At 44.0% G+C, this 26,682-nt stretch overlaps 10 protein-coding genes across 10 annotated transcripts; 2 read left to right on the plus strand and 8 right to left on the minus strand.

The window, feature by feature from the left end:
* Window positions 1-572: 572 nt before the first annotated feature.
* EAE98_008123 (uncharacterized protein) lies at window positions 573-1,324 on the minus strand (the record flags this gene model as incomplete). Its single annotated transcript, XM_038955746.1, has 3 exons — window positions 573-809; window positions 861-1,224; window positions 1,281-1,324. The coding sequence occupies 3 exons, from the start codon at window positions 1,322-1,324 to the stop codon at window positions 573-575; spliced, it is 645 nt and encodes a 214-aa protein (XP_038808040.1).
* A 247-nt stretch (window positions 1,325-1,571) lies between these two features.
* On the plus strand, window positions 1,572-4,030 carry EAE98_008124 (uncharacterized protein; the record flags this gene model as incomplete). Its single annotated transcript, XM_038955747.1, has 3 exons — window positions 1,572-1,622; window positions 1,688-1,933; window positions 1,982-4,030. 3 exons carry the CDS (start codon window positions 1,572-1,574, stop codon window positions 4,028-4,030), a joined length of 2,346 nt encoding a protein of 781 aa, XP_038808041.1.
* A 644-nt stretch (window positions 4,031-4,674) lies between these two features.
* On the plus strand, window positions 4,675-5,659 carry EAE98_008125 (uncharacterized protein; the record flags this gene model as incomplete). Its single annotated transcript, XM_038955748.1, has 3 exons — window positions 4,675-4,813; window positions 5,026-5,106; window positions 5,160-5,659. 3 exons carry the CDS (start codon window positions 4,675-4,677, stop codon window positions 5,657-5,659), a joined length of 720 nt encoding a protein of 239 aa, XP_038808042.1.
* Window positions 5,660-6,476: 817 nt separating this feature from the next.
* Window positions 6,477-10,583, minus strand: EAE98_008126 (uncharacterized protein; the record flags this gene model as incomplete). The annotated part of the gene is made up of 1 exon (XM_038955749.1): window positions 6,477-10,583. The coding sequence occupies one exon, from the start codon at window positions 10,581-10,583 to the stop codon at window positions 6,477-6,479; it is 4,107 nt and encodes a 1,368-aa protein (XP_038808043.1).
* Window positions 10,584-14,865: 4,282 nt separating this feature from the next.
* Window positions 14,866-15,655, minus strand: EAE98_008127 (uncharacterized protein; the record flags this gene model as incomplete). Its single annotated transcript, XM_038955750.1, has 2 exons — window positions 14,866-15,219; window positions 15,314-15,655. 2 exons carry the CDS (start codon window positions 15,653-15,655, stop codon window positions 14,866-14,868), a joined length of 696 nt encoding a protein of 231 aa, XP_038808044.1.
* A 931-nt stretch (window positions 15,656-16,586) lies between these two features.
* On the minus strand, window positions 16,587-17,264 carry EAE98_008128 (uncharacterized protein; the record flags this gene model as incomplete). Its single annotated transcript, XM_038955751.1, has 2 exons — window positions 16,587-16,906; window positions 16,964-17,264. 2 exons carry the CDS (start codon window positions 17,262-17,264, stop codon window positions 16,587-16,589), a joined length of 621 nt encoding a protein of 206 aa, XP_038808045.1.
* A 1,398-nt stretch (window positions 17,265-18,662) lies between these two features.
* Window positions 18,663-19,193, minus strand: EAE98_008129 (uncharacterized protein; the record flags this gene model as incomplete). Its single annotated transcript, XM_038955752.1, has 1 exon — window positions 18,663-19,193. The coding sequence occupies one exon, from the start codon at window positions 19,191-19,193 to the stop codon at window positions 18,663-18,665; it is 531 nt and encodes a 176-aa protein (XP_038808046.1).
* Window positions 19,194-20,130: 937 nt separating this feature from the next.
* Window positions 20,131-21,060, minus strand: EAE98_008130 (uncharacterized protein; the record flags this gene model as incomplete). The annotated part of the gene is made up of 1 exon (XM_038955753.1): window positions 20,131-21,060. The coding sequence occupies one exon, from the start codon at window positions 21,058-21,060 to the stop codon at window positions 20,131-20,133; it is 930 nt and encodes a 309-aa protein (XP_038808047.1).
* Window positions 21,061-21,494: 434 nt separating this feature from the next.
* Window positions 21,495-23,063, minus strand: EAE98_008131 (uncharacterized protein; the record flags this gene model as incomplete). Its single annotated transcript, XM_038955754.1, has 10 exons — window positions 21,495-21,562; window positions 21,614-21,776; window positions 21,827-22,027; window positions 22,082-22,194; window positions 22,261-22,353; window positions 22,402-22,445; window positions 22,498-22,607; window positions 22,658-22,753; window positions 22,819-22,965; window positions 23,019-23,063. 10 exons carry the CDS (start codon window positions 23,061-23,063, stop codon window positions 21,495-21,497), a joined length of 1,080 nt encoding a protein of 359 aa, XP_038808048.1.
* A 2,265-nt stretch (window positions 23,064-25,328) lies between these two features.
* EAE98_008132 (uncharacterized protein) lies at window positions 25,329-26,284 on the minus strand (the record flags this gene model as incomplete). Its single annotated transcript, XM_038955755.1, has 3 exons — window positions 25,329-25,527; window positions 25,622-25,701; window positions 25,766-26,284. The coding sequence occupies 3 exons, from the start codon at window positions 26,282-26,284 to the stop codon at window positions 25,329-25,331; spliced, it is 798 nt and encodes a 265-aa protein (XP_038808049.1).
* Between the last annotated feature and the right edge of the window lie 398 nt (window positions 26,285-26,682).

A 26,682-nucleotide genomic window follows, 5' to 3' on the forward strand; every position in this document is an offset into this window, starting at 1 on the left:
TTTTCGGGAGATGAGGTGCCTTGAAGGAGGGACAGTCGAGCTTTTGAGGCTCCTGTTTGAGGCTCCTGCAGCTTTTTTCCGTAATAAGGATTCACATGTGTCTTGCATTGGGAGTAACTGGCGCACGATTCATTTATTCATCGGTGAATGATAGGGTTTGTATCTGGATGGAAGGTGTACATGGTGCCATTGTTTTGCGCCCCTGGCTGCGTGGATCTACTTGCATGAGCGTGGAGCATGGAAATCGCATTAAGGGACAAAGATTATTTGCATTAAAACGGCGTCACAGAGTGTCATATGGAAAGTCTGTTTTCGAACTTGGTGGCAACGCCGAGTTGTTTCAGGAAAGCCTGTTTTAATCGGTATCAGTACTTATGTCCTAAGGGATGAGTACAATCTATAATATATATACACACACAACCGCAATTGTATGACTTTCTTCCCAGTCAGTCCCCAGTAATTACTGAATTCATATATGCATCTGATGATTTTAAAGAGTGTGAAAGTATGATTCGGGTATCCAACCAATGCCCACATAACTCCTTTAAATGCCCAACAATAAAGTATAACTCCTATGCCAACATTGCAACCTGTTGTTCCTCTCGCTCACGTTGCCTTGCTTTTGCCCTGTCTTTACTCGAAAGTTCTGATCTCGGCACATCAAGCAAGGAATCTTTCAATGGTAATCCCGCTGTAGGAACCTCGGGTAGCGGAACACCTGTAACTTCTGCTTCCAAAGCAGCCAATTCATCCTCTACCTCATCTTCATCCTGGTTTGACATCATCCCTCCCAGCATATCGCTCACCTCCTAGAGTTTAAGTCAGTAAGATAGCCACTCATAACACGAAATAGTGCTTGCCTGTTGATAAGCAATTGCGTCCGCCGTCTCTCCCATCAACTTTTCCACATGATCTAACCCTCCCATCTCCTTATGTATCTGGTTCAGCACGTTTGTACCTTGTTGTAAACCGTATACAACATCTTTTTGTACCAGCGCAAACTCCACACTACTAGTCAATTTCTCCAGTTGCTCGAGTTGCGCATCCGTCTTTGCGAGCAAAGATTCTTGATATTTTTTACGTCGCAGTGCTAGGAGAGCTCGTTTTTTATCTCCTTTTGCCAACATTTCTTTTGCGATAGCGGTTTCGCGGTCGGTGAGTACGGTTATACGTCGTTGATATTGGTGAAGCTTGTCCCGCTGGTTCTTCATGTCCAGGATAGCTCTGGAGTCAATGAGTCAGTGAATGCAGGCTTGGAGAGTGACTGAAAAGCTCCTCACTTATCCTGAGCGGATATCTTATGAGTGCTGGGTGTATTCCCCATCGTTAGTTTGTTGAAACTACTTGCTCAGTGTTAGAGGGATGCATTCCGTAGTGTTCTGCTCCAGAACTTGAATGCTTGGAAACGGCGTCATGGCGGTCGGCGCTGATAAGCGATAAGCATTATTCCGCGCGGGACTTACCGTTTTTGGGAGAGGTCAACATTTTTTTTTATTTTCAAACATTCATGCCACTTGGGAATTCGAATAACTTTGGGTGCACGTTACTCGAGGTTGTTTGGAAGGTTCACTATGATTCCTAGAGGCGGAAGGCCAAGTTTGAGTCAAGGACTGGACAAGGAGGTATGGATTGCTCACGGCGCAAACATGAACTCGAATTGCAGCTTGTTTACTAAAAGTTTATGCAGATATATCAAATTGTAAGGAAATTGGCAGATGAACAGGCACAGAGCCAGAAAGGACCAAAGCGTCTCACAATCTCTATTGTCTATGATAGTATCAAAAATTCGAATTCAAGTCTAAAAAGAAGATCAAAAAAATTGCTGGAAGATTCAATTGATAGAGTGCTGTTGGTGTTGAAGGAAGAACAAGATGATAGTGATTCCGTAGACGGGGATTTTGAAGGATTGGAGGAGGCGGCACCACCGCTAAAAGTATATAAGTCGCAAGCTGTTGAAGTGATATACTGACTTGTCTTTCAGGAACACAACATAATGAATAAAAGTATCACCAAAGGTTGGGGAAAACCAGCAACATTACCTACAATGAACTCTCTGAACGGTACGCCTTCTGCGAGTGGAGCTACTACTCCTATGGCTCAACTTCAGACCAACCCTCTCGGCAATGGGGAAGTTGAATCACCAATGAAATCAGATCGACAAGCAAACGGGGAACCAAAATCGAAACGTCGGAAAGCAGAACGAGAAGTTAAAAAAGATGTGGATAGGGCACCGCCGACGGACATCTCGTTGGAGAATCTTGGAGGAGTGGATAATGTTATTGAGGAATTGAACGAGCTTGTAGCGATGCCAATGCTATATCCAGAAACATATATCAGGACGGGAATTCAACCGCCTCGAGGAGTTCTTCTCCATGGGCCACCCGGTTGTGGTAAAACGATGATCGCAAACGCCTTTGCTGCAGAAATAGGAGTATCATTCATACCAATATCTGCGCCATCTTTAGTGGCTGGAATGTCTGGAGAATCAGAAAAGAAAATTAGGGATGTTTTCGACGAGGCAAAACGTATGGCACCATGTCTTGTTTTCATCGATGAGATTGATGTCATCATGGGAAAACGTGAAAGTGCTCAGAGGGAGATGGAAAAAAGAATTGTTGCCCAAATGCTCACATCCATGGATGACATGGCTTTGGAGAAAACTGGTGGTAAACCTGTCATTATAATTGCTGCCACGAATCGACCTGACAGTCTTGACCCGGCTCTTCGAAGAGCGGGCCGTTTCAACAAGGAAATTAATTTGGGGGTTCCAAATGAAGCTGCTCGAGAGAAGATTCTTCGTGCTCTTACCCAGAAGCTCGTCTTGACTGATGACTTCAACTTTCATGCTTTGGCAAAGATGACTCCTGGATTTGTGGGTGCTGATTTGAATGACGTTGTGTCTGTTGCAGGTACAGAAGCGATGAAGCGTATGATGGAAGCTTTGAAACAACGAACTGCCTCTACCATGGAGCTTGATACTCCATTACGAAGTGCCACATCCATGGAGCTTGACACTCCGATATTGAAGGATAGCACTTCCGAAGCTCTTCTCGTTCTGAGGTCTCTCGTCGCAAATGCTGGAGGCTCAGCTCCCGACGGTGATTTTTCTATCAAATATACCGATTTTCTTGCAGCTATACCCAAAGTTCAGCCATCGGCTAAACGAGAGGGGTTTGCAACAATTCCAGATACAACATGGGCTCATGTCGGTGCTTTGCACGAGGTACGAGAGCAACTCGAAATGGCCATTGTCGAACCAATCAAACGACCAGAATCTTTTGCTCGAGTTGGTATCACAGCTCCAACAGGAGTATTACTTTGGGGACCACCTGGATGTGGTAAAACCCTTCTTGCTAAGGCTGTGGCCAACGAATCTAAGGCCAATTTTATTTCCATCAAAGGTCCTGAACTTCTCAATAAATATGTTGGAGAATCTGAGAGGGCTGTTAGACAAGTTTTTGAGCGCGCTAGATCATCCGTACCATGCATTCTCTTCTTTGATGAATTGGACGCATTGGTTCCCAAACGTGAAGACTCTTTATCAGAAGCTAGTAGCAAAGTCGTCAATACCCTCCTCACTGAGCTTGATGGTCTAAGCAATAGAGCTGGAATTTACGTTGTAGGCGCCACCAATCGACCTGACATGATTGATCCCGCTATGCTTCGTCCAGGTCGTCTCGGAACATCAGTTTTCGTCGATCTTCCAACTCCTGACGAACGTGTGGAAATCCTTAAGGCTCTCTATAGAAAAGCATTGCCACTTGCCAGCGCACAAGAAATTGAGGCACTAGGCCCAGTAGCGAGAGATGAGAGGTGCAATGGCTACAGTGGAGCGGATTTGGGTAACTTACATCAAGCTGCTGCGGTGGCAGCGTTGAAGAGGGAGATGAACATGGTAGCACAGGGACAGGCGACCATGGAGGATGAGTTGAAGATTGGAGGGGCGGATTGGGAGGTTGCGTTGGGTAAGATCAAGGCGAGTGTTAAGGATGCGGGGAAATACAGGAGGTTGAGGGATAGGGGAATGTAGAGCATAGATGCCCCATTCAATATTCAAGTTAAGAATCACAAATCGTGTATTTTATTGTTCTTAGGCCATTGGATATGTTTTTGCATATAATAACAGTGTGAATTACATTACTTTGTAGCACTTTTTCACTTCTCTTTTTAATTCTAGTTTCATTCACGGAATTTGAAATTATCATCTCTTCGTGGCGAATCCAACATCAGATATGCGCGTGTGCTCCCGGTGAGCTCGCATCGTTTCAACAGCTCTCGCATGTGGCCTGTGCCAGCGCCTACCTTATCACGTCGCATCAACTGAGTTTCTAGAAACACTACAACATTGAAATCATTCTCATCATTTTGCAACACGCTCCATTTTAGCCCAATATCTAACGCTTGTGTTGTCTACTACTAATTCTAATTACATAATTTTCAACCCTCTCATTCAACTGTTGTAAGTTCCATTGCTTCTTTCATATGCATGGAAATTCTACTCTTTGGCCTTACTCCACCACGAAACGAGCCCCTCTAGTCCCGAGTACCAAATTCCCGCCTCCCTGATCTCCTACGCTCTATTGTTCAAGGACTGTCTGACCTTCCAACTGAAAGTTGCGCTAGATTGTCAATCACTACTATCAAAATCCCTCACGAATAGGATCCTTATCAAATATGTCCACGCCCATCATAACCACTACCACTACTACCACTACTACTACCATGACCAGTCCTCCATCTCTCCCCGCAAACTTCACTTTCGCCCCCTCGACTTTGTATATTCTACTTGCGGATATAGGCCATGAATCGCTCTGTAAGTTCTATTCATTACCTGTGGTTTCGTATCTTGTCGTTCAAGTCGTTTTGGTAAACGAGCATTGTTTAAGAAACTTTGATTATAATTCCCAGTTTGTTTGTTATATATATTGAATTGATGCACTCATTTTATTAATCACCAAAAATCAAAAATTGGCAAGTTTATCAATTGGTATACAAAAGTACTTACACATAAACACCACACTCTAGTCCACTGGGGTTACCTCCTCACCTCCGCTCCTCCCCCCGCTACGCGTACCCCTTTTCTCACCCCCGTGACCGGAACCATCTGTACGTATATCTTAAATCTTTCGTTCCCGCTCCCCAACTCACACAAACCCTAGTCCACATAAGTAACATGACCGGCCCCTGGCTCTACCAATCCCCTACATTCCCCCTCGCGCACCTCCTGAAATTCATCCCCTCCCTCCTCTTCATCCTCAAAATATGCTCCATAGATACGATTCTCCACCCCGCGCTCTCAGAACGCCTGGGAATATTAGGTCTCCAAGCACAGCTGAAAAGCATGGAATCCAATATTTCCCAATCACAAGATCCGCACCCGGGGACGGAAGATGGCCAGAAAGAGGAAAATGAAAAGTACTCGCAAGAGGAGAAGGAAGAAATGGTGTCCTCGGAATCAGAAATTTCATGTAGAACATGGATCAAATCTACCCTGTGTGTTTTAGATGAAGAAGGTTATATTTCGTTTCCCGAAACCTCGCATCGGTTGAGCTCGAAGACGGTGGTGGATAGTATCGAAGCGGAGGCGGTGGCGGGAGCGGGTTGGAATAGGATGAGGGGGACGGTGGGCTGGGATCGGAGTGTATGGGTCGGGGAGTAGAGTGATGGGTGGGACGGATAGGATTCACAAGATGCATGAGATGAATCCGGTCTCAGTCACTGGTGAGATGTCGGATAATCTTGAGTGGAATAATAAAGGATCTTTCAGTGAAGCATACCGCTGACATTCTTATAAAACAGTAGGGGTTTGTACATTTTGTATGTCCAGGTTCTCATTCTCACAATCTCTTACAAATTTGTAATATCACATAGTAATCCAAGTACAAATCAAGTTTAATTTACTTTCCACATTGTTTCATTTCATTCAAGGTCTATTTACAAAATACAGTGTGGCCAACATTTAAAGGCCAAACTTCTCCTATCAGCTAAAGTTTTCAACTCCGTATCATCCATCCATCACTCCCTATGTCCATCTAGTCCTGAAAATAATAATCTCCAAACCACCTCGAACTCATCCAATCTCTTTCAAGTAAAATACATCTCAGTGAAAGTAGTAAAATCATTTCGCCCAAATATGTATTCAGAAGGTCGATCAAATTTGAAAAGCCTCCATCCTTCTTCCCTCCCTTCTTCCCCTTCCAAATTGGAACTAGAGCAATAGTCATGCTCAGATTGGTATCTAAAATCAAAAATGAAGCAAGCGCAAACCAAGTCCCCCAAATATGTATTGACATTGAATAGATAAGTTCATTTCAATATGTAAAAAGCCTCGGATGAGACTCGAGCAAGAATTTTAGGTGTTTTATTTCACAAACTGAATACGTAACAACCTCCCAAAGTGAGCAATATCGTATATGTTGTTCGCTATGATGAAAAGTAATGATGAGCGCTATGTCGTACAATAAATATCCAAAGTATTAAAACCCGGCAGTGCTCTTCTTCCGTCGACCGAAGAATCGACTTGCGAATGAACTCTCCTCCTTTGCGTGAACGAAAGGTTTAGGTTCTATCGATGGAGGTGGTTCCGAGTTTCGTAAAAAGTCTGCAAGATCACTGGTTTGAGATCTGAACTTCATTGGAGCAGGCTCGCGACTTTCATAAGGCTTGCGGACAACATTTGAGCCTGAGGTTGCTCGTGGAAGTTCGGGTTGCCGAGAATAATTTCCCTGGCTACTGCCAACAGCGGGGGGAGCGTTGAATTGAGGATTAATTGGCGCAAGAGGTGTGTGTTTTGTGAGTGCAGTGCGGGAGTTTGCAGAATGTGATGTTTTGGGTGGCTGAACTTGAGAAGTTGAGCCACTTCGAGTGAAACGTGAAGAAAAGCTGGCCTTCTTCTTAGGTGGCTTAGGAGGTTCAGCGAAAACAGACGTCATCTTGGGTGAAGGCGGTGGAGGTACATTGCGGAGAAAGTCGGCCAAAGACTCTTCTTTGATGGGTGCCGGCCTGGAAGAAGGCTCAAATTCGTCATCATCTTCCTCGTCGCTGATATCGATGGCGTATGGATCCCTAACTCTTCGTGTCTTTCGTTTCGGCATCATATCTTCTTCGTCATCAAAATTCATACCACTTTGTGTGGGCATTGGCTTGTTGGCCCTGCTGGCACCATTCAGGAGTCCGGTTTGCGAAGATACAGAATGGTTTGTGGATGTGTAAGTAGAGGCTTGACTATATCTAGAATCAGGTAGAGATGCATCGATAGCTTTACCACCAGCGAAACTAGACATTTGGTCGGAATCCATGGTAGATCTGAATGGGGCGACAGTTCGTGGTATACGATGACCACCGACCTCCTCCGGACCAGCTCTTACAAAGTCGATAAGATCTGTGATAGAATCTTTGCCTACAGTGGCATCGCGAGCCTGTAGTTTATTTGGTCTTCCAGCTCTACCCGCTGATGATGCTGAGCGTGTCGGAAGAGTAGCAGCGGGACCCACACGGGGAATTGAGCTGCTGACGTTTCTCGGCGTTCCATTGGTTCCTTTGTGAAAAGTACTGCTGGTTATTGGTCGGGAAGTCTCACTAGCGGCACTTGAACTTGAGCGTGAGTGAATATCTTCCTTTTTGAAAGGAACCGCAGGACCTGTGGATCGAATAAAATCGGAGAAATCGCCCAGTGAATCACGTTCTATTCTTGCATCTCTCGGTTGGACATTAGCACGAACACGACTACTGCCTGTCGAAGGGCGGCTAGTGCCTTTCAAAGAAGTAGTATTTTTTGAAACATCACTTGGAGGATGCGAGTGCAACCCAGTATGCTTGCTCACTGATGTTGAATGCGTACGGCTTGTAGCAGGTCGAGGGACAGGGATGGCATTTAAACTCAATGGAGAATCTGGACTTTCAATAGCCCGCATATTCTGCGGTGTCAATGTGTATTGAATGGTCTCGCCTCCTCGAATCAATTCTTCAAATGATTTGGAATCACCTACACTGCTCATCGCAGAAACACCGCTTTCTTCCGATACTCTTCTTTGTTGAACACGATGAACAGATGATGAGCTAGAGGTAGATGTATAGGATGGGCGATGTGCTTTTTGATGCGTTTCTGATATAGTCTTGCGCGATACTTCCTCGCCTCTAGAGCTTGTTGGTGACGTACGGCGCACCGAGGATGAACGAGGGATGTGTTTGAAAATTTCTGGAGAGTTGCCCTCTTTTACAATAGGCAAAATCGTCGAATTTTCGTTTGCAGGATTGGCCATTGGACGAGAGACGGATCTTGGAGGTGGTTCAAATGAATTTTTTGCACCCTGATATGTCGTTTGACCATCTTGTTCACTTGTTGGAAACTTTGAGTTTGAGAACCCACTTGATGTCTTGCTCTGGCTAGATTGTTGTCTGATCGAGCCTTTTATGCTTTCTCGATAATTCTGCGGGGTAGGAGGAGCAGCGAGCACAAATGGTGCCGGCCGAGAAGCGGCTGGCTTAAAGGAAGGGTAGGTTTGAGACGTAGGACTGGGATCTACGTCAACACCTTGCATCGCAGCCGCTAGCTCTGATGGTACTGCTGTCAAAGGAGACTCTTCACCAGCCACCTCCCTTTCATCTACCTCTGATATAGAATCAGTAGTTGTGTTGAGAGGTAGTGAGCTCAAATTGGAGCCAGTTCGACCTAACGGAGAGCTATTCGAGCTTCTTAGGTGTGGGCTTGTACCTCGAGATGAAAGTTCTGAGACAATCGGTGAATTAACACTATTAGGTCTAGACATCGGGATCACTCGGCCTGCAATGAAATCAGTTGCGTCAAACGAGCTTTTGCGTGATCTTGTTGTAGGACTCTTCGCTGTATTGACATCGATCAGGCGCAAGGAATGAATGCTTGGTGATCGGAGACTAGAGCGTGAAGAAGAATCTTTGTCATCGGGAGAAATACGACCACCGAAAGATATACGTGACGAAGTCATGATCTGCGGTTCCTCCTCTACAAATTCATAGTCAGAATCTATATCCTTACTGGTGTCATCCAAATTCATAGAGCCATCTGTAGGCTTGTGCTTCGATTCCATTACAGCGCTCTTGGTTCTATTTGAAACTTCCTCAATTTCTTCCCCTGTATCCTTCTCTGATTCTGCAGGTGTGATCGCGCCATTTAAGACCGGGGCTCCACTTTGCGTCGGGCTGACACAATCCTCCTGGTTCGAAGTTGCTTCCTTGGAACCTCGGGAGAAAAGTGACGTGACAGTAGATGGATTTGGAGGTGGCAATGAATTTGCACGTTTCCTCGATTTCAAAGGAGAGACGGCGAAAATGGGAGTTGGTGGTTGGGAGGAATTGGGTGTGGGGAGATTGTGCGATGCGTTCGTGAAAACAACCATACTCTTCGGTCGTCGAGATAATGGCAGCTCTTCCGTCTCTGATGTCGCATAGTCATCTTCATCGTCGCTTGATGGGGCTAGTCCTGGTACTTCGATTTCTCTAACATCATCCACGGACATTGGTAAAGGAATAATAGCAGCTTGTTCGTACCCGGTCAGCGCGTTCCATGATTTCTCTTGTGGTTGCTTATCATCGCTGAGAGGTATGCTAGCCAGTTGTGCTAGTGCCGGTACAGGTTGTGATGGCCCGTCTACTGTTTCTGTCGAGGAGAGGTGACCTATTGACACTGGACTTGTGGGCGAGCGGATGCGCTTTTTCCAACCCCTCCAAAGTTTTCCCAATTTTCGATCTGATGCGACCCGCTCCATATCAGCCTCCTCCACAACTACACGTTCTGCAATATCAGTTTGTCTGATTACGCCATCTCGCTCATCTTTCTCATACTTCATTCGAAGCCGGGAATACGCTGCTTGTCCTCCCACAATTAGGATTTGTTCGCCCATGAATTCCAAGATGGATGTCAAGAAGATAGCAACAGCTGGAGAAACGATTCCAGATTCATTTTCGCGGCCCCCGAATTCCGAAGATCCATTGAGATGCTCTTGAGCTGTGTATCGATCCTCATCCTCCTCTTCCATATCTCCCAATGATGAATAAACCATACATCTCAATCTCGTACGCTTCCACACCAGTTCAAGATCCCAATCTCGGCTGGATTGACCTTCCCTCTCCGATGACAACAATTCATCATCTTCACTTCCACCCAAATATTCTCGAAGCTCGGCATCCGCTCCACTGACCGCGTCACTTGCCAGCCTTGACTTTAAGACCTCGGCAACAGCCGGGCGTAATGACACCAGTGAAGTTGATTTCGAAACCGAGAGAAAATTAAATACAAGTTGATCAAGAAATGTGTTGACAAGTTTCAGAGCAGCGGGTGATACCAATGCCGTTTCTCCAGAAGGCTCAATGCCATGTTGATCGAGCCAAGCATCCGCCCTGCCATCATGATCGTTTGTAACGATTTGTGAAGCTGCTGAATGGGCAATGAAGACTGGTTCTGGTGAAATTGAGAGAGGTGGAGAGAGTAGCCCTGCGTAAGTGCTAGCTGTTGAATGCTTATCGCTCGAAACGCTATGTGATCTAGCAAGTCGCGGACTTGGACTCTCCATTCGTTCCAATTGTTGTGCCAATTGTGAAGTAGACATAATTAATATTCGATTAGACTCGTTTGGTATCCTTGATCCTCCCCCAATTGATCCTCCAAGTTGTTTATTTGTGACCAGCAAGAGTATTAGTGATTGGGAAGTGGTCAGGATGGGGCGAGTCGAATGACAGTAGTAAATTGATCAAGTCGAGTGGGACATTGAGACAGTGTGGTTAAATCTAAGCAAGCCCCCTGTATCGAGAGCTTTTCGACGTAAATCAGTATGAGCAAAGATATGTTAACAAGGCGAAAACATATGATGATATGGATATGTGGATATGTACTGTAAGACTGTGGCAGTTGATTCAGAAGGGGCTCGTGTAGGCAGTCAATGCACAACAACTGACTCGGAGGTGAGGCAAATCATACACCTCGAATCACATACAGATTGAAAGTTGGAGATTGTAACACGGGGGAGGTATCCAAGAGGAAGGAGTATAACATTTGAACTGAAGTAAACAAACTGGGAAAGAAGAATCGAGCGTAGGTAGGTATCTAGACGCAACGTCCCAAATTGGATACCCACAAAACGGGAAGAGTGGTGGTGATGAAATGGAACATGGTTTTTTTGTGAGCGTACCTGAGTGATGAAGCAAGATCCAAAGAGAGAGGGATTCGAATGTTCCGAGAAAGGAAACTGCCAATGAGGTATTTTGGGGTCCAAAGAGCTGTGGAGTGTTAAGGTCAATGACAATGGATATTGATGGTTATATTAGTTATAAGAGATTAAAATGTAGTTGATGAAGTGTTTTTGTTTTTGTTTTTGTTAATGATAATCAAGGAGAAACCCTTCATCCCCAAGAGAGAACGAGATGTGTGTGGATGATTCTAAGAGACTCCAGGAAGAGAATTCTAGAGCAAGAGGATTCAAATTCAAAATCGAAATCCAAATCGAAATCCGAATCGAATTCAAATTCAAATTCAAATTCTAAATAAGAATTAAGTTCAGTAAACCAGATGCACTTTTTTTTTTCTTCCAGCGAGGAACCAGCGGGCAGGAGGAACTAGACAAGTCCAGGATCCGTAATTTACCCCTGTACTTAAAAGTACTACGGAGTATAAACTAGACCCTGAGTGAGTGGTGAGTGTTGCTGAGTATGATCACTGGTGTGTGAATGTCAAACATTCAGGGGTGCATGCTTTTTCATTTGAGGCGTGGATTCCTGGATACACGGGGGAGTAAGTGTCCTGCGTAAGGTGGAGAATAGGAGGAAGGAATGAACCATGCCACACTCTGGTCCATATATGATGGGATGATTTGTTATTAGAAAGAAGAAAATGACAATTACCGAAGTATCGGGTGGTAACTTATATTTGGCAATGAGGAAAGACTTGGTGGAGTAGGTGGAGAAAGTGGGTAGAGTGATATCAAAATGGCACTGTGAAATGGTAATAGTACCTAGGTAATAACAAGAAGCTTCAGTGTCGTCGATATTGCAGTCGTTGCTGTTACTCTAGTATATTCGTAATGCAATCCTCTACTACCGGTACTCCCCTTATCTACCTAGGTACTCTTAACAAACGACGATCCGATGTCCACCAGTGGTCCGGATCCGGAATACTTTCGAAGCTACCTTGAGTATGTGTAGAGAATCTAATGATACCTAGATATACATACATATGTACATACACACACACACACACATATATGCATACATATGGTAGGTACAGTTGATGTATGACTATATGATTACTCTATGTGCGTCAAAAGGCCCCCCCCCAGTCGTCAGAGCTGAAGCTGATAATTGATTAAAAAGGATTCTGGGGAAGGCTTAGCACTGTTTTAGGCAATACAGAGCGGATAACGTACTAAGTACGCAGACGCCTCTCTACAAGGTAACAACCCCATGGCAAACTCTTTTGCAAGTAATCATCTAATAAAGTAACGTCTTTGGTTAAGAGAGAGTACAACAAATATTGATTGATCAGATTTGATTCTCGACAACGGGTTACACATAAGCGAAAACATTCATTCGACAGTCTGGTCACACCACAAAACCATACAGATACCCGTTGCGTTGAGGCTTTTGTATCAACTTGAGGTGACAACAGACGAAGATATATGATATCCCGATTAATTCGGAAATAAAATGTTCTGTATTGATACTCCACTAAGTTTAGTGATCTAACGAGTATCCATAGTTTCTACTGCAGTGCAGCTACTTGTTGGATGAAGACAGACTAATAGACTATCGCCAGTCACTTTGATATCCCAGTAATCCATCCCCATCCACACACCTTGAGGCTTGAAGATCGTCGGAATTAAATCTTGCGGAATTCTTACGTGATCTGGACTGCTCCGTTAGAGTCTTTCAAACAAGAGTGCTGAATCTGGCTACTGGTGTCTTACTTGTTACTCAAGAAGGAAATGCATTCGACTCCTTTTCAAACATACTTCCGGGTTAGGGACGAATCCAAATAGAAGTTATCTGATATCTTCGAACTACCGGTGTTAACACGAATGGTTCCTCTCCATCCTCGGCAATCATAGGAACGATCTTCAATAATCTATTCGAGGAGAAATCTAAGTTCCAACAACCGTCATAGGATTTATTGGCGATGAGTAAAGCTTCTACATACTCGGGTCATTCCCTGTACCAATTAACCATCGTCACGATACCAAACACTATTAGATCGGATATAGTGTCTCAACAAGTCAACATACATACCTACTTGTCGACAACCATGTCTATATTACTGGTAGTATTCATGGGGGCTTTCTGAGGCTGCAACATTCTGTTTCAAGAAAGATCAGCTACATGAAGAGTGAGAACTGAGGAGTGAGGTTGTGCAAGAATGATTTAGCTTGCGAAAGACCTCCACGATGTTGCAGTAGCTTGCTCATAGCTCTTTAAATGAAAAAAAAGACCTTTGCACCTGCATATCTATTCCATGCACCAATATACTCCACCTTTCCTTATCAGTGCAGCATCTTGGATTGACTTCGCGCTCGCCCGTAACAACACATTCAATAGGTAATGAAACATTTCTTGACTAAGACCTTTAGTAGCTCATGTTTCTTTTTTATTCCCCTCTCTATCGGACCACTTGCTAACCCTTCCTTTAACGTTCTTCGCGGAAAATTTTCTCAATTTGCTTTTTGGGATATATGCAAGTCAGCAGCCGCAAGAAGCAAATTGTATGGGGGACCATGGCAATCTAGCAGGGAAAGAATCTCTTAGCGACGTGCCAGCATAAAAAGCACTAACAAGGCGCAAAAAGGAAAGAAAAGAAAAATGGATTTTGACCTAGACTAAGAACGATGTACCTCCAACCTACATGGACTTCCATTTATATCGTTGCGCCGTATGCTTGCATCGATGACAGTAGCACAATCCCAAATGGAGTCATCGTGGCCATCTTCTAGAAGGCTTTCGGTCGACAGCCTTCATTTAGCTACATACAATATTTTAGATGTACCAAAATTCACATCACATACACAGGGTCCTAAAGCACATCACAAACTCTGCGCAAAGTCAATACAGTCCAATGATAATTCCCGTGGTAAATCTAAGTTTGTGCCTGTTAATATATTCGTACCTGCAAACATGTATATCACATACCTACTTGCATGCCTACCGAGCCTACCTACATCCTATTCACAGCACTCATCTCGGTCTTATATCTTATGGGAGTACATATCCCGTGTCTGCAATGGGCGTCAGGCTAATCTCGGGGCACAGTAACCCATCGATTACACATGCACACCCATTCCTGCCTTTCCTACCCTACACCCTACACCCTACACTCTACACTCCTTGCCTGGCAATTCTACGGCTTGCTGAAGAAATATCGAGTTGCACAAATCTCACTCGCAAGGCAGATACACATTCACTCCGTTATGGACTCGCCGATCATGACTACAGCGTCTAGATTTAATTTCATTCATCCAACACTTCGAACGGTACCTACTCGCTTGAGTTGACATCGATAGATTCGCGAGGTTTTAGAGGATGCCAAAAAAACCCCGTTCCGTTTATAGATACAACCTTGAAATCACTAGAAATTCATTCAGCTTGCGCAACATCACCTATTAACAAATTAAGTTTACTCTTATTGTCCTTGGTATTCTTGTCGATTCGTCCATGTCAAGAACATCGCCCATGACTCTATCAATCGCAATCGATAAGGTCGGTGCACGAGGCATTTCCCCAGATACAAAGATGCTCAGGTCCCTTTAACTCCAGGATCAGACCGAACTCAAAAGACCATTCCATATACCCCGCTGCAAAAATACTGGTACGGAAACGCTCCTAACTCTCCAATAACCACTAGGTCAATCATCAAAGCACAGCTCTCCTCAACATTTCACTCCGTTCCGGATCATCCATCGTTAGTGCCTTGTACTCCATCTGTGCTTGCATATAACAACCATCTTTCGTTCCTTCCATGTATGCTAAGTGCCAATAAACTTCGTACTTAAGTTCGTCCTCCTCTAGCATCATCTGATCGTTGAAATCTCGGACGATTTCTTCAATCTTTTTATCTTCGTTGGCTGCATCAGTTCCGAGCCTCATGTTGGTCAATGTTTCCAACACTTCGTTGAAATCATCGACGACGACACTGTTGTCTCCAGCCGAGTATACTCCACAATCTTCGAAAGATTGGGACAAGGCATTAATTCGGCCATCATGAACCTAATAGATGTTAGTGACTAATCAACAAATTCACCCTCATCCAAACCCACAACTATCGTGAGCGCGGAGTGGGAATCTACAACCAAAAACTTACCCCCCGAATATAAGCCTCCTCCACGGTACCGATCGGAAACTCCACCGATTCCATCTCGATCAATCGATCACAATATGAAGCCCGAATCGCCAGTTCTCGCTGAGCCAAACAATCTACACACCATCTAGGAGTCAGTAAGAAAAGAGTGAATGGATCCAGTTCTCCATCTTGATAGCACGGAACTAATTGTTTGTCTCGAATATCCATTCCATCATCGCGATAGCAGTGACTGCATGCGCCATGAAGATATTGCATGGGGTTTTGAAAGTGAGGCGAGGTAGGAACTTGAGTATGAACCTCTGATTGTCCGGCGTGGGGCGAAATCTCCAAGTCCATCTCCATCTTGAGGACTAGTGTGGAAGTTTTGTTCGTTTTATTTGTTTTTTGATTTGTTTGCTTGATTTGTTTCTGGGGTGTTGTGTGTACAAGTGTAAAATGATACTCTTGCGCAAGCAGATATCGGAAGATTATTTGAGTGGTCGTGGTTGTTTGTAAGAGGATTCAAGATCATGCGGTAATTGGGGGGATGGCTATGTTTATATATGTCCATAAGCGAGCGTACCCAACGACGATGGTGAATCATAACGAAATTTTGGTCAGTGGCCTGTTTTAACTCGAGCGCGATTGCCTAATTTGACGCTAGACACGTGGCCATACTCCATTTTGAAGTATCTTCAGATGAAATCAGTTCAAGGGTTGAAACCCTTCCATTATATGTTTCAAGGAACGGCGAGTGAAGCGTATGTATATTGGCATGACGTAATAAATTGTTTTTTTGTCTTCGTTTATTGTTTGGACAGATGGATAGCTCTGGAGGAGAAAGGAGATAGCCTCACAATAGGACTACTCTGGATGATTTGAAGTCTCAACTCAGACAACCGGATGTTAGTAATGGAAGTTGTCATTGTCATTCTTAGCTTTATACAGGTGAATTCGAAGGGTACGGTCACTTTGTCCCAAATTGGGAATTTGCATTTTAACTATCAAAGTATTTTGAAAGGATAGAAGAATCTAGGAAAACAAGAATACAGTTCAAACTTCCGACATTGTCGTAGCTACTATAATTCGTAAGTTCATGGCAAAGTGAACTTATTCATTGAAAGTGAAGATTATACCCACATACCTAGACATTCTAACTACCATCGTCACTCATACTTCGGCGCATATATAGATGTCGTTCTATATTACGAAAGTTACATCATCGCTATACTGCTCTATCTCGCATTCCCTCATCACCCATCAAAGTCTCGCAAACACACCAAGCCCCTCTATCTCATCCTTGACGCTCACCGAAGATCTTCTCCACCACCTCCCAAACATCCCGATGCACCTCCTCAACATTCCTACTCGCATCAATCTCAACCAGCAACCCTCGCTCCCTAAAATGTTCAATAACAGGTCCAGTAGCACAAACGTGCTGTCCAAATCGCTTATGCATAATTTCGACCCCATCATCAATTCGGCTGGAAGATTTAGCTCGAGACAAAAGTCTCTCTTGCAGAATTTGCAGCGGACAATGTAGAGAGAGCACGAGAGATGGCGCACAGATTGTGGATTCGAAGAGAGCGACGGGGTCCATACTGCGAGGGAATCCTATGTTCTTATTAGTACTTGAAGATCCACACTCAGTACTTGATACAAGTGACTTACCATCGATCAAGAATACCATTTCTTTGACGAGATCAATATCCTCACTCCTTCGTGCAATCGCTTCCTGTAACATGGAAACAGACATCTCGGGTGGACCGGTTCGGCCTTCGGCCATATTGGCTCGGATGATGGATGCCCATTTACTAGATGGCTTCTGCAGCTCTGAGCGCAGGATATCGCCGATGCTGATGTGATGGATGTGGCGATGAGGATTCGATAACTGGGCGAGGAGCATACACTGGGTTCCCTTCCCAATACCAGGGGGGCCGAGGACGAAAATGATTTTTGGGGGCGAGGTCATTTTGAGACTGGGGAATGTGAGCGTTACGGTGAGGGTGAGTATGGAAGTTTGGTTTTGAGGTGAGATCTTTTAGCTTTCTGAGAGGTAGTATGTATTTTCGTGTGGGGGTCGAGATCTGGATACTGCTGTTACTATTCCACAAGCATGTAGAGAGTTCTGCTGGAATAAGTTCGTTGCCGGTATATATATGCGAAGAAAATTTTAATGCTGCGTTCCGAACACAGCGAATATAATCACATTCGTGGTCAAGATGAATACCATTCAGTGCCGATATCGGTCAAAATTCGCTATATACCTGGACAAGTTGAAAGGGCTCAAATGTGAAGTTGAAAAGTGAATCATAGGACGAATAAAAACCTTTCTATTTATCTCATTCAGAAGCTTCACATCCATCGCTCCACTAGAATGCTCATAAGCGAAGGGATGGATAGAAAGAACTCTTTCCCTTTGAAAGGTTTTCCAGAATCGAATCCAGTCACTCTGAAGAAGACCACAAAAATATGAGAGCCAATTCATCAAGCTGAATATATAGAAGTGAAAACCAAACCTTTCCTGTTCTCGACAGGGCTAATGGAAGAAACGATCGATGGGGTTATTAGAGGACAGGCTATGCCACAAGACACCGGTGTAATTTCCTTCTATCGCGTTTATGATTTTTGTCGGTCAAAAGATGGAGCTGTTTGAACTTACGATGAAGAGTGTGTAAAGATTATGGGGATGGGATGGGATTTGGGTGTTGGCTTTTGTGTTGCATTTTGACTAATTATTGTGGTCTGCCTGTTCTGCGGATACAAAATGGTATGAGGCAAGTATCCAGTATGTTTTAAGCGATTTGTTGTATATGTTTTCTGTTCAAAATAATTCGCATCAACAGTTGTATTTTGAACAAAGGAAACAAAGATTCATCAATGTCATTGTAATCTATATTGCTTTGTTCTGAACAGGATGTAGGGGCTATGCACGCATTTTTTACTCTTAAAGGTTCGTTTATTTTCCATTCACGTGGTAATTACATGTTCATGATCATGGTAGAAATAAAGGCTTCAAGGCTTTGTGTAAATTTGTGTGAATATGTTAATCAAGTGTTTAGTTTCCAGAACCATTCAAGACTATTCTCCTGGAGTCGTAGACCGTTAAATCGTATAGTACATTCCTGTTGTTGGACTGACTAGCAAAATTGCAAAAGCGAAGGTTGGGGCTGAAAGCAATGAAGTGATATCGCAGGACGTTTAAGTCAAACAAGAGCACTTACCTGGACCAGATGGACCAGAAATCAGCTCCAAAGAAGGAGAAGCGAAGATGAGGAGAACCAATATCCAGCGCGGTCCGGCCGCATGAGTTTTCCTCCGCTTCTCGCTATTTATCCACCTAGATATGTATTAGCTGCCCGGCCAATCTTCAATCGTCTAATCCTTCATATTGTGCCTTTAGCTTCCTCTTCCTTTCTTTGTGTCTTTCTCTCTCCCGCTCTATGAGCTGTTTATGGAGTTGATCCAACACTCGTTCTTTCTGTCTCCTCTCTATCAGTCTGTCAGCCTGAGATAATCCCCTTCTCCTCTCTTGACTGATTTGCGCGGTCTCCCTGCGCTTCTCATCAAGATCGTCGACTACCTGATTTAATTGGTCAGCTTTGGTTTCTTGGGTCTCCTCCTCAAATGCTCTTTGTAACTTACTCGCTGCTGTACCTACTCTCGTGAACGGTCGTCGGATTCCATCTATCCCCACGTGCGTCAGTGTAGATGTACTTCCGAGATCTTCTTTGATTCTGCAAGAGTCACACATGCGATTGAGGTGCTCGACTCCTTCTGGCTCCAAGGTGAGAAAGCAGCCGGCTTTCATATTTTCACTGGTTGCCCATGGGCAGGGTCGAGAAATCTTGCGTGGGCCCCAGTGATTGCAGGAGAAGACTACGCTGGTACTTTGGCACATGCTTAGTGAGTTGGAAGTGTGATTAGAACATATCATTGGCAGGGGATAACAGGGGAATGACATTATGGTACTAATCATATATATAACATTCTCTAAAAATCTGTTGCATTGTTCAATACTTGAATTGAAGTCTTGAACTGGCTTGGTGTCTCTAGTTGTTCAGTGACCATATTACCGTGCATATCAATATACAATGGGCAGGGTGAAATGGTCTCCAATAGCTATCAAGTCATGTCAAGACTTGAGTATGATCCAATGTCTTCAATCGCCAACTAGGTCAATAAATCACCTGGTGGATACCCAAGAACGACGAATAAAAGAAAAGAAGAATGATCTCAAGTAAGATTGACTCTTAATGACAGGAGGCCAGAGATTCAGCAAAAGCTCTTTCGCCCAACGAATTCAACACAACAAGTAAAAACATTTCTTTGTGTGTGAAAGAACAGGAGAACAATCCTTTGGTTTATTGTTGAACTTCGAAATTATTTATAGATTTCATGACTGAACTCATGGTTTTAAGCTAGGACTGTGTGCTAGTGTCAATTCTGTACATGCTTGTCTGAGGCATGTAAGTGAGGTGATCCAGACGAGATCAAAGGCATAAGCCTACTCAATGATTGAGGCGTGCCTGAGAATGAATCTGTCCGCGCCACGAATTAGTAAATTAAACAATTCGAGCATAGTGGCAGATGAAAGGTTGAATTATGCGAATTATCAGACAATGTTGAGAAGATTTTTTAATGCGGTTTTTGTAGTCATTGCATGTTCAAAACCACCAGGAATTGGCCCATTGGAAGAATATGCTTTTATGGCCCCGCGGTGTCATCACGAAACAGGGGACGAATCAACAAACAAATTATTTGTCGCACATACCTTTATTAGCGGAGACCATCCAATCTCCAGTCTAAGGTAGCATTGTCAAGCTTCTCGAGCCTGATCATCTCTCAGGTCTGAACCTTCCTCTTTTTTCCCTCATACCTTCCACCCTCTTCCTATCCTCCTCGAATCTCTTGACCAGCTCTCCAACCTCCTTCTTTCTCTTCTCTCGTCCCTGCCACCTATAAAATCCTGCGTCCTCCAACTCCTTTCTCCTCTTCTCCTCCTTCTCGGCCATCTCTCTTCTCTTTTCTTCCGCCGCCTCATTCCTCGCTGGGCCTGTCCTTCCACCCCTCACTACTGTCACAAATCCATCCTCATCTGGTACATTCCTTAATCTCTTTCTTTCCCTCTCTCTCTCTTCTTCCTTGCTATTAAACTTCGTCATGAAAGCGTCGACACTCCTCTGCACTGCTAATTTGTCAGGGAATCGTAACTCCTGCCTCATTGCATAACGTGCGCTACCCAAAGCGGGCACTTTGCCTTCAGCGCCTGCACCCCAAATAGGGTATTTTGATTCCTTTCCTGATTTGCAGGTTTTTCGTGCAGCTTTTAGAACGGATTCTACGCTTTTCTCATCTACCAATAATACCACAGCTGTCCTTCCCTTGATGCGCAATTGCCTATCCCATCCTTGTGGTAAACTCGTATCGATTTCGACTTCGCCTCCTCTCTTCCTTTTCTTGCTCTGCGAGGCATTCTCGATTTGTTTTTGTGCGACAACCTCTTCCTTTTCCCCATCGAATCGTACATCTTCAACTCGGCCAACACCTATCAATGATGCGAATATGCTTCGAATATGAATATCTGTGGAATCTATAGGTAAATTTGTTGCGAAGAGACTCCGTGAATCATTCTCAGACGGAATCTTTGGAGCATGCTGTCGCAAATATATGTGATGCGTCGTCGCAACGGGGTATGCGGGCGTAGAAGGAATTGCGATAGGAAGGACAGTATAGTTATCACCAATGGTAGTTGGTGCTTTCGACATGTTGTAGTGTATCTCTAGATAAATTGCATATGTGTGATGAAAATTCCAGATTCTGCGCGTGAAATCAAATTGAAGTGGTTTATTCAATTGAGCTTGTCATTGGGGAACTTTTTTTGAAGCAAAAATATTTGGCAGGGGTTTGTGTCTTATCGGAGGACGCTAAGCTAAGCCCGAAGCTACGGGGTACCACAAACACCCGATCACTGACCATTCTCGAGCCATCAACGAAAGCAACGCCATGACTCCTCCTTTCTCTAGTATGCAACTGGTATATACATTGAAAGATGCCAGACTTTATCCATTGAATTTTTCCATCATATTAACGCCCACCCAAAGCAATGTGTTATCGAATGATACAAGGTTATAAGTACGTGTATGAGGACTTTGGTAGGTATGTCTGACTTTGAAGTTAAGAGGCAGATGTCTATATCTCATTAGGCCTTTTCAGGATCGTTGATACCGCCGGTTGTAATAATATATGTCGCTTCACGTTCTGGGCAATCTGATTTATGCTGTTAGTACAAGTGACTAGGATAGATCAAGGATAACTTACCAGGAGAATCTACGACTTTGGCAACACGTTCCTCTCCACGACCTTTTCTCAAGAGGATTCTAGTTGTCGATGCATGTGCAAGTATATGTCCTCCAGCAGGCTTACGCCCATCAGCTCCTGCAAAAAGGGCACTGGCACCTGGATCCGACATTACTTGATTTGTCTGTAAAGTGTCAGTCAGATCTCTGAGATGGAAAAGATAAAAATATATACCATGAAGACAACCAGATTGAATTCTTCCGCCATTTGTGTTGCCTTACGCAGAAACGCGTTGAGGGCTCCTTGTCGTTCGGAAAGCTCACCACGTCCGATAAAGTCACTACGATAGAGAGCCATAATGCTATCAATGATGAGGAGACGGTATTCATCAGTTGCGAAATTTTGGGCAAGGCCCTCGAGCAATTCCTGCTGCATCTGATTATGGTCAGCAAAGGGTAGAAACTGGAATGAAAGAACCACGAGGCATACCTCAGTGTTATGTGCACGAGCATAAACTATATTTTCGAGAGCTTGATCAGGATCGACACCAAATCGCTCTGCTATTTCCGAAATTCTTTCTGGGCGGAATGTGCCTTCAGTATCTGTCCAGTCAAGTCTTAGCAGATGTTCACCACAAATCTTGGCTTCGCAAGCTATTGCTTCCCTACCAATATAGGCCACCTTTCCCTCGGCTCCGCCCATCTCCTTAGGAAGCTGAGCAATGACTGCCATTGTATGTGCCAATTGAGTCTTGCCACATCCTATAATTGTTAGCGAGAGAAACATCATAAAGGTCTCAGGAAACTCACTGAACTCCCCGTATACCTCGCTGATACTCATAGTTTGGAATCCACTGTAAAAAGTTAGACCTTCCAGTTCAGGTCGGATTAAGAAGATTCGCCCACCCGTTTAAACAAGCATCCAACTGCTTGCTACCAGTAGAAATTCTGATACACTTCTTTCGGAAGTGGCCATGCTCAGCGGCAGTGACGAATTGACCACCAGTGTTGGGGCCCTGTCTTTTGTCAGCATATGAGATAAAGTAATACGGAGCTTGTTACTTACGGCTACTTTCTTTGCAGCTTCCTTGACTTTCTCAGCCTTGATGTCGGAGAAACCTTTGATTTTAACCAATCTTCGGATGGGCGTATTAATAAGAGTCTAATGCGAGGTCAGCTTCACGTCGAGAATCAGACTTTTATGACTGGATGCAAGAATGTTCTTACTCCAACAGTATGAATGAGGTTAGATCTCAATTTTGCGATATCCGAGGCAGAGATACCTGCTTCAGTTAGAACCCAAAGTTGCAAAAGATCAAGAGCACTTTGCGGATTACCATGGGCCTGGATTTCATCGATATCGATGATACCACTCTAAAGATATGTGTCAGTGAATTACCTCTCGCATGAGACTGAAATCGACCCACCTCTTGCTCATTCGCATCACCGCAAAGTGAAGCTGCGATGGCCATATTGACAATTTAATACAATCAAGGCTGAGGCCTGAGATATTTGAAGAAGGGTCCGAATAAAGAAATCCGATGAAAAATTTCAAGTGAAGTTGAAAGTGAAGCTGGATATAACGATTCAGTGATACGCTTCAGATTGCTCCAAACTCTTCCTTATCATACCAAAATCGTCATTCGGGGAGAGCAATACTCACTGTTTCGAAGAATAAAACTTACGAACCAATACAAAGACCCACAAGAGAAGAGATGATAACTTTCTGTACCTTAAACTTGGAAACAATTGAGAATTGGCACGAACGAACTTCAATCCGAAAATATGAGAATGTGTGCTTTATTGAAAAATGTCGAAGGGATGAACACCTCGAGACAAGACTCAGGTTACAGCTGCAGGATATCAAATATGAAGTTCTTTGGAGTTTGGAAAAGTTGAATTGAAGGTGAAAGTGAAAGTTGAGGGAAGCTCCAGGCAGGAGGCATTTGGCGCCAAGCTTAATCAAGCGAGAAGCGTCGTTTGTTTTGACTTGAATATATTTTCACAACATAGCTCCTCTGACACATACGACCATAGACTGAAGAGAATTGGGCATCCCGTCCGCTCTGCCATACACAAGCTTCAGATCGGTGGATTAGTAGTTGGGTGGGTGACCACCAGCGAATCCCCACTGTTGTATGTTTTTTCTTTTTGGTTGTCGTGAGGAATCGCAATCACCAGCCGGAAAGTGTAGCTACCCGTGGACGCTCTTAGGTGAAGGAAGATGGTCTCTAGAATTTGAATCGCACAGGTCTATTGTGGAATAGAAGCAGGGGCAGAGAGAAAGTGGAAGAGGGGCCAAGAAAGGCAGGATCCGTCAAATCGAGAGCTAAAGCGAGTACGACACACTGTATTTTAAGTCTCGCAATGAAATCATCACTCCATGAAAGACTTCGAGAGGGATGTATATAGACCTGTCGCGTGAATTTTGATGGTGGATCTTTTGCTTCGTTCCTTCCAGCATACTGCCACTTAGAAGTGCCTACTATCTTTTACCCTCCTGTGGGATTGAACATGATGCTCTCGGACATTTTTATCGGATAGCTAGTAGGAATAAGCATTTTATTTTGACGCATGCCATGAGAGAGATCTCACCAAATTATCGAAGAGCATAATGCAACCGTGGTATACATATTGATTCATTGATTTCAATCCAGTTCTCATCTCATCTACTCTGATCATTAGGTATTGCCAGTAGTGCCATAGACTTTCTTTCTTGACCATCAGAACAACCGCATAGTAGATTGAATCCGAAAGCAAACATACCAGAAACCACCTCCCGCTACGCCTAATCCTTTGCTTCAAATCTGCTCGAGGTCTATAACCTAGAGCCCCTCTCGCTTTATCAATCTGATATGTCTTCCTTATACAAGTACACGCAACACCCACTCGATTAACCCTCGATCTTCCGCCTGAAAGACATAATCCAAACCACCCACTCAGCTACAATAGTAGTTATAGCAAATTCGACATATTAGACCTCAACAGCATCACTTCTCAATACCAAAGGATGCTCCACCTCTTCATCGAAAATCCGTCGAACTTGTTCTGGTCCGATTTCGCAGTCTCAAGTTACCGAACTAAGAATTCAGTTGTTCGGTACTTGGACCTTGGTATCTTTCATCCTTCACACATACATTGCGTACAATATTGAGAACAAGGAGATTTGTTTCATGACTTTGTGGACTTATGTGATAGCTTTGTCGCATTTTTTTGGCCAGTGGTTGTATTTTGAGACTATAATTAGGTATGTGGAATGGAACGCTACCGTCTCTTGTTATAGCGACGGCGAGTATTGGTTGGATGGCGAAGCAGTGGATGTACTTACTATGTTGTAAAATAAGATTAGTGTGCGACTGAGAAATGGAGTTAGCAACATCACAGAACCCCCCTCCCAAAGCACCACTTGTCTCAGTTATATGAATGCATTGAAGGCTCAATTTTGATAAGAGGGATTGCAACCCTTGAAATTGTGTATGATTTGCCCGTATTCGGACCTCACGCATGACCTGCAAGCATATCTTTTTCTGCAGTCAGTGACCGCTTGGTCAAGGGTTTGAATGGTCAAAGTGAAGATATCTCAATGTTGATAAATCTCCCCGATTTTGTGATTGTCATGCAAAATTGGTATTTCCCCAACTCCTAATATCTATGCAAATTTCTGGATAAGCGCAGAGCCAAAGCTGCCACTTATCCTCAATAAGATATCTGGCATGAAATATTAACCTAGTTGATATTTATTCGCCCAAACACTCGGTAGAGTCATCCCACACCCCTATACTACTGTTACCTCTCATGTCCACATCCTGATTAAGTTCATCCCAATCTTCCCTCCAACTTATATCGTCCAGAGCTCTCGCGTGCTTTGCTGCCATAGTTTGCATTTCGATTTGGGTACGGTTAAGTAGTGATTGACTGGTCCCAAGCTCTTCCTGGCTGATTTGATTGATAGATTGCTTAGTCTCAAGAAAATAAAAGGCCAGAAAAGAGAGAGGAAATAAAGGGAACGAGAATGAGAGTTAGCACCTACAGATGCGAAATGTGTTGCTCTAAATTAGTGATCTCTTCCGTGCATTCGTCCAACTTGGAGACGTGCCAGGCCAGAATCTTCTACATATAATACATGAGCAATCGTATCTTCAGCTTGAAAGTTGTCTGATGTATATAAACTTACATCACTTTCTATTCTATGAGCTTGGAGTTCCCCGACTGCTTTGGCAAGTCGTACATTCAACGCTTCAGCTGATGTTGCTATCTCAGCAGCTTTCGCGACCGCCACTACACTCCTATTGTATGAAGAGCTATGGGATATTGGTGGCGGAGAATTGGATCTTCGTATGTAGCTCTCTCTTCTAGTGTTCAGTGGTCGTCCCCAGAACATGTCGTTGGAATCCCTTCGCGGCGGCGGTGGTTTGACCTTATTATGAGATACTTTCGGGTCCAAATCCATAGAGTATTCCACTCTCAGTAGTGTCTCCATCTCGTCCGTCTTCTTGTGCAACGCAGTGATGGCATCGTCTTCGGCGTCGTCATGTGACAACCTGACTACGAGGTCATTGAGTCTTTGTAGTAAGACATCCTTGTTGTCCTGAGAGTCCTGATTCGAGGAATTTGATGGGGCAGTTGCTGAAGCATCAACATTCGTGAATGAGAGAGGGGAAGTAAAATGGCGCCGAAGACCCAGGATATTCATCTTTCTTTGGAGTATTACATGCAGGAAGTTATATAGGCGCTATGACCTAAGCAGCATCCAAGAATTCATTTTGTTGTAAAGGTTTCACGTGGATGCATTATGAAATGCAGTTCAAAATGCACAAATCCTCATACAAACCAATGGTTGATCTCAATACGACGTACATAAGTAGCGGTATGTCGCGCGTAGTGGGGTGGAAATGTCCTGTTGTTGGCATTTTCAGTGGAAGGTTCTGCCATGAGTCACCGCTTTTATTTACTGCACTGCTTTACTAGACGGCAAAATACATTGCGGGTCAATTTACATTCTACAAAGTGACAATCTCACAAAGAATTATTATTGACTCAATTGGAAGAATTCTTTCACGCTCTTTCTTTACTTTCTTCTAGTTACAATCG

Source organism: Botrytis deweyae, assembly GCF_014898535.1.
Source record: "Botrytis deweyae strain B1 chromosome Unknown BDEW_020, whole genome shotgun sequence".
Taxonomy (NCBI): Eukaryota; Fungi; Ascomycota; class Leotiomycetes; order Helotiales; family Sclerotiniaceae; genus Botrytis; species Botrytis deweyae.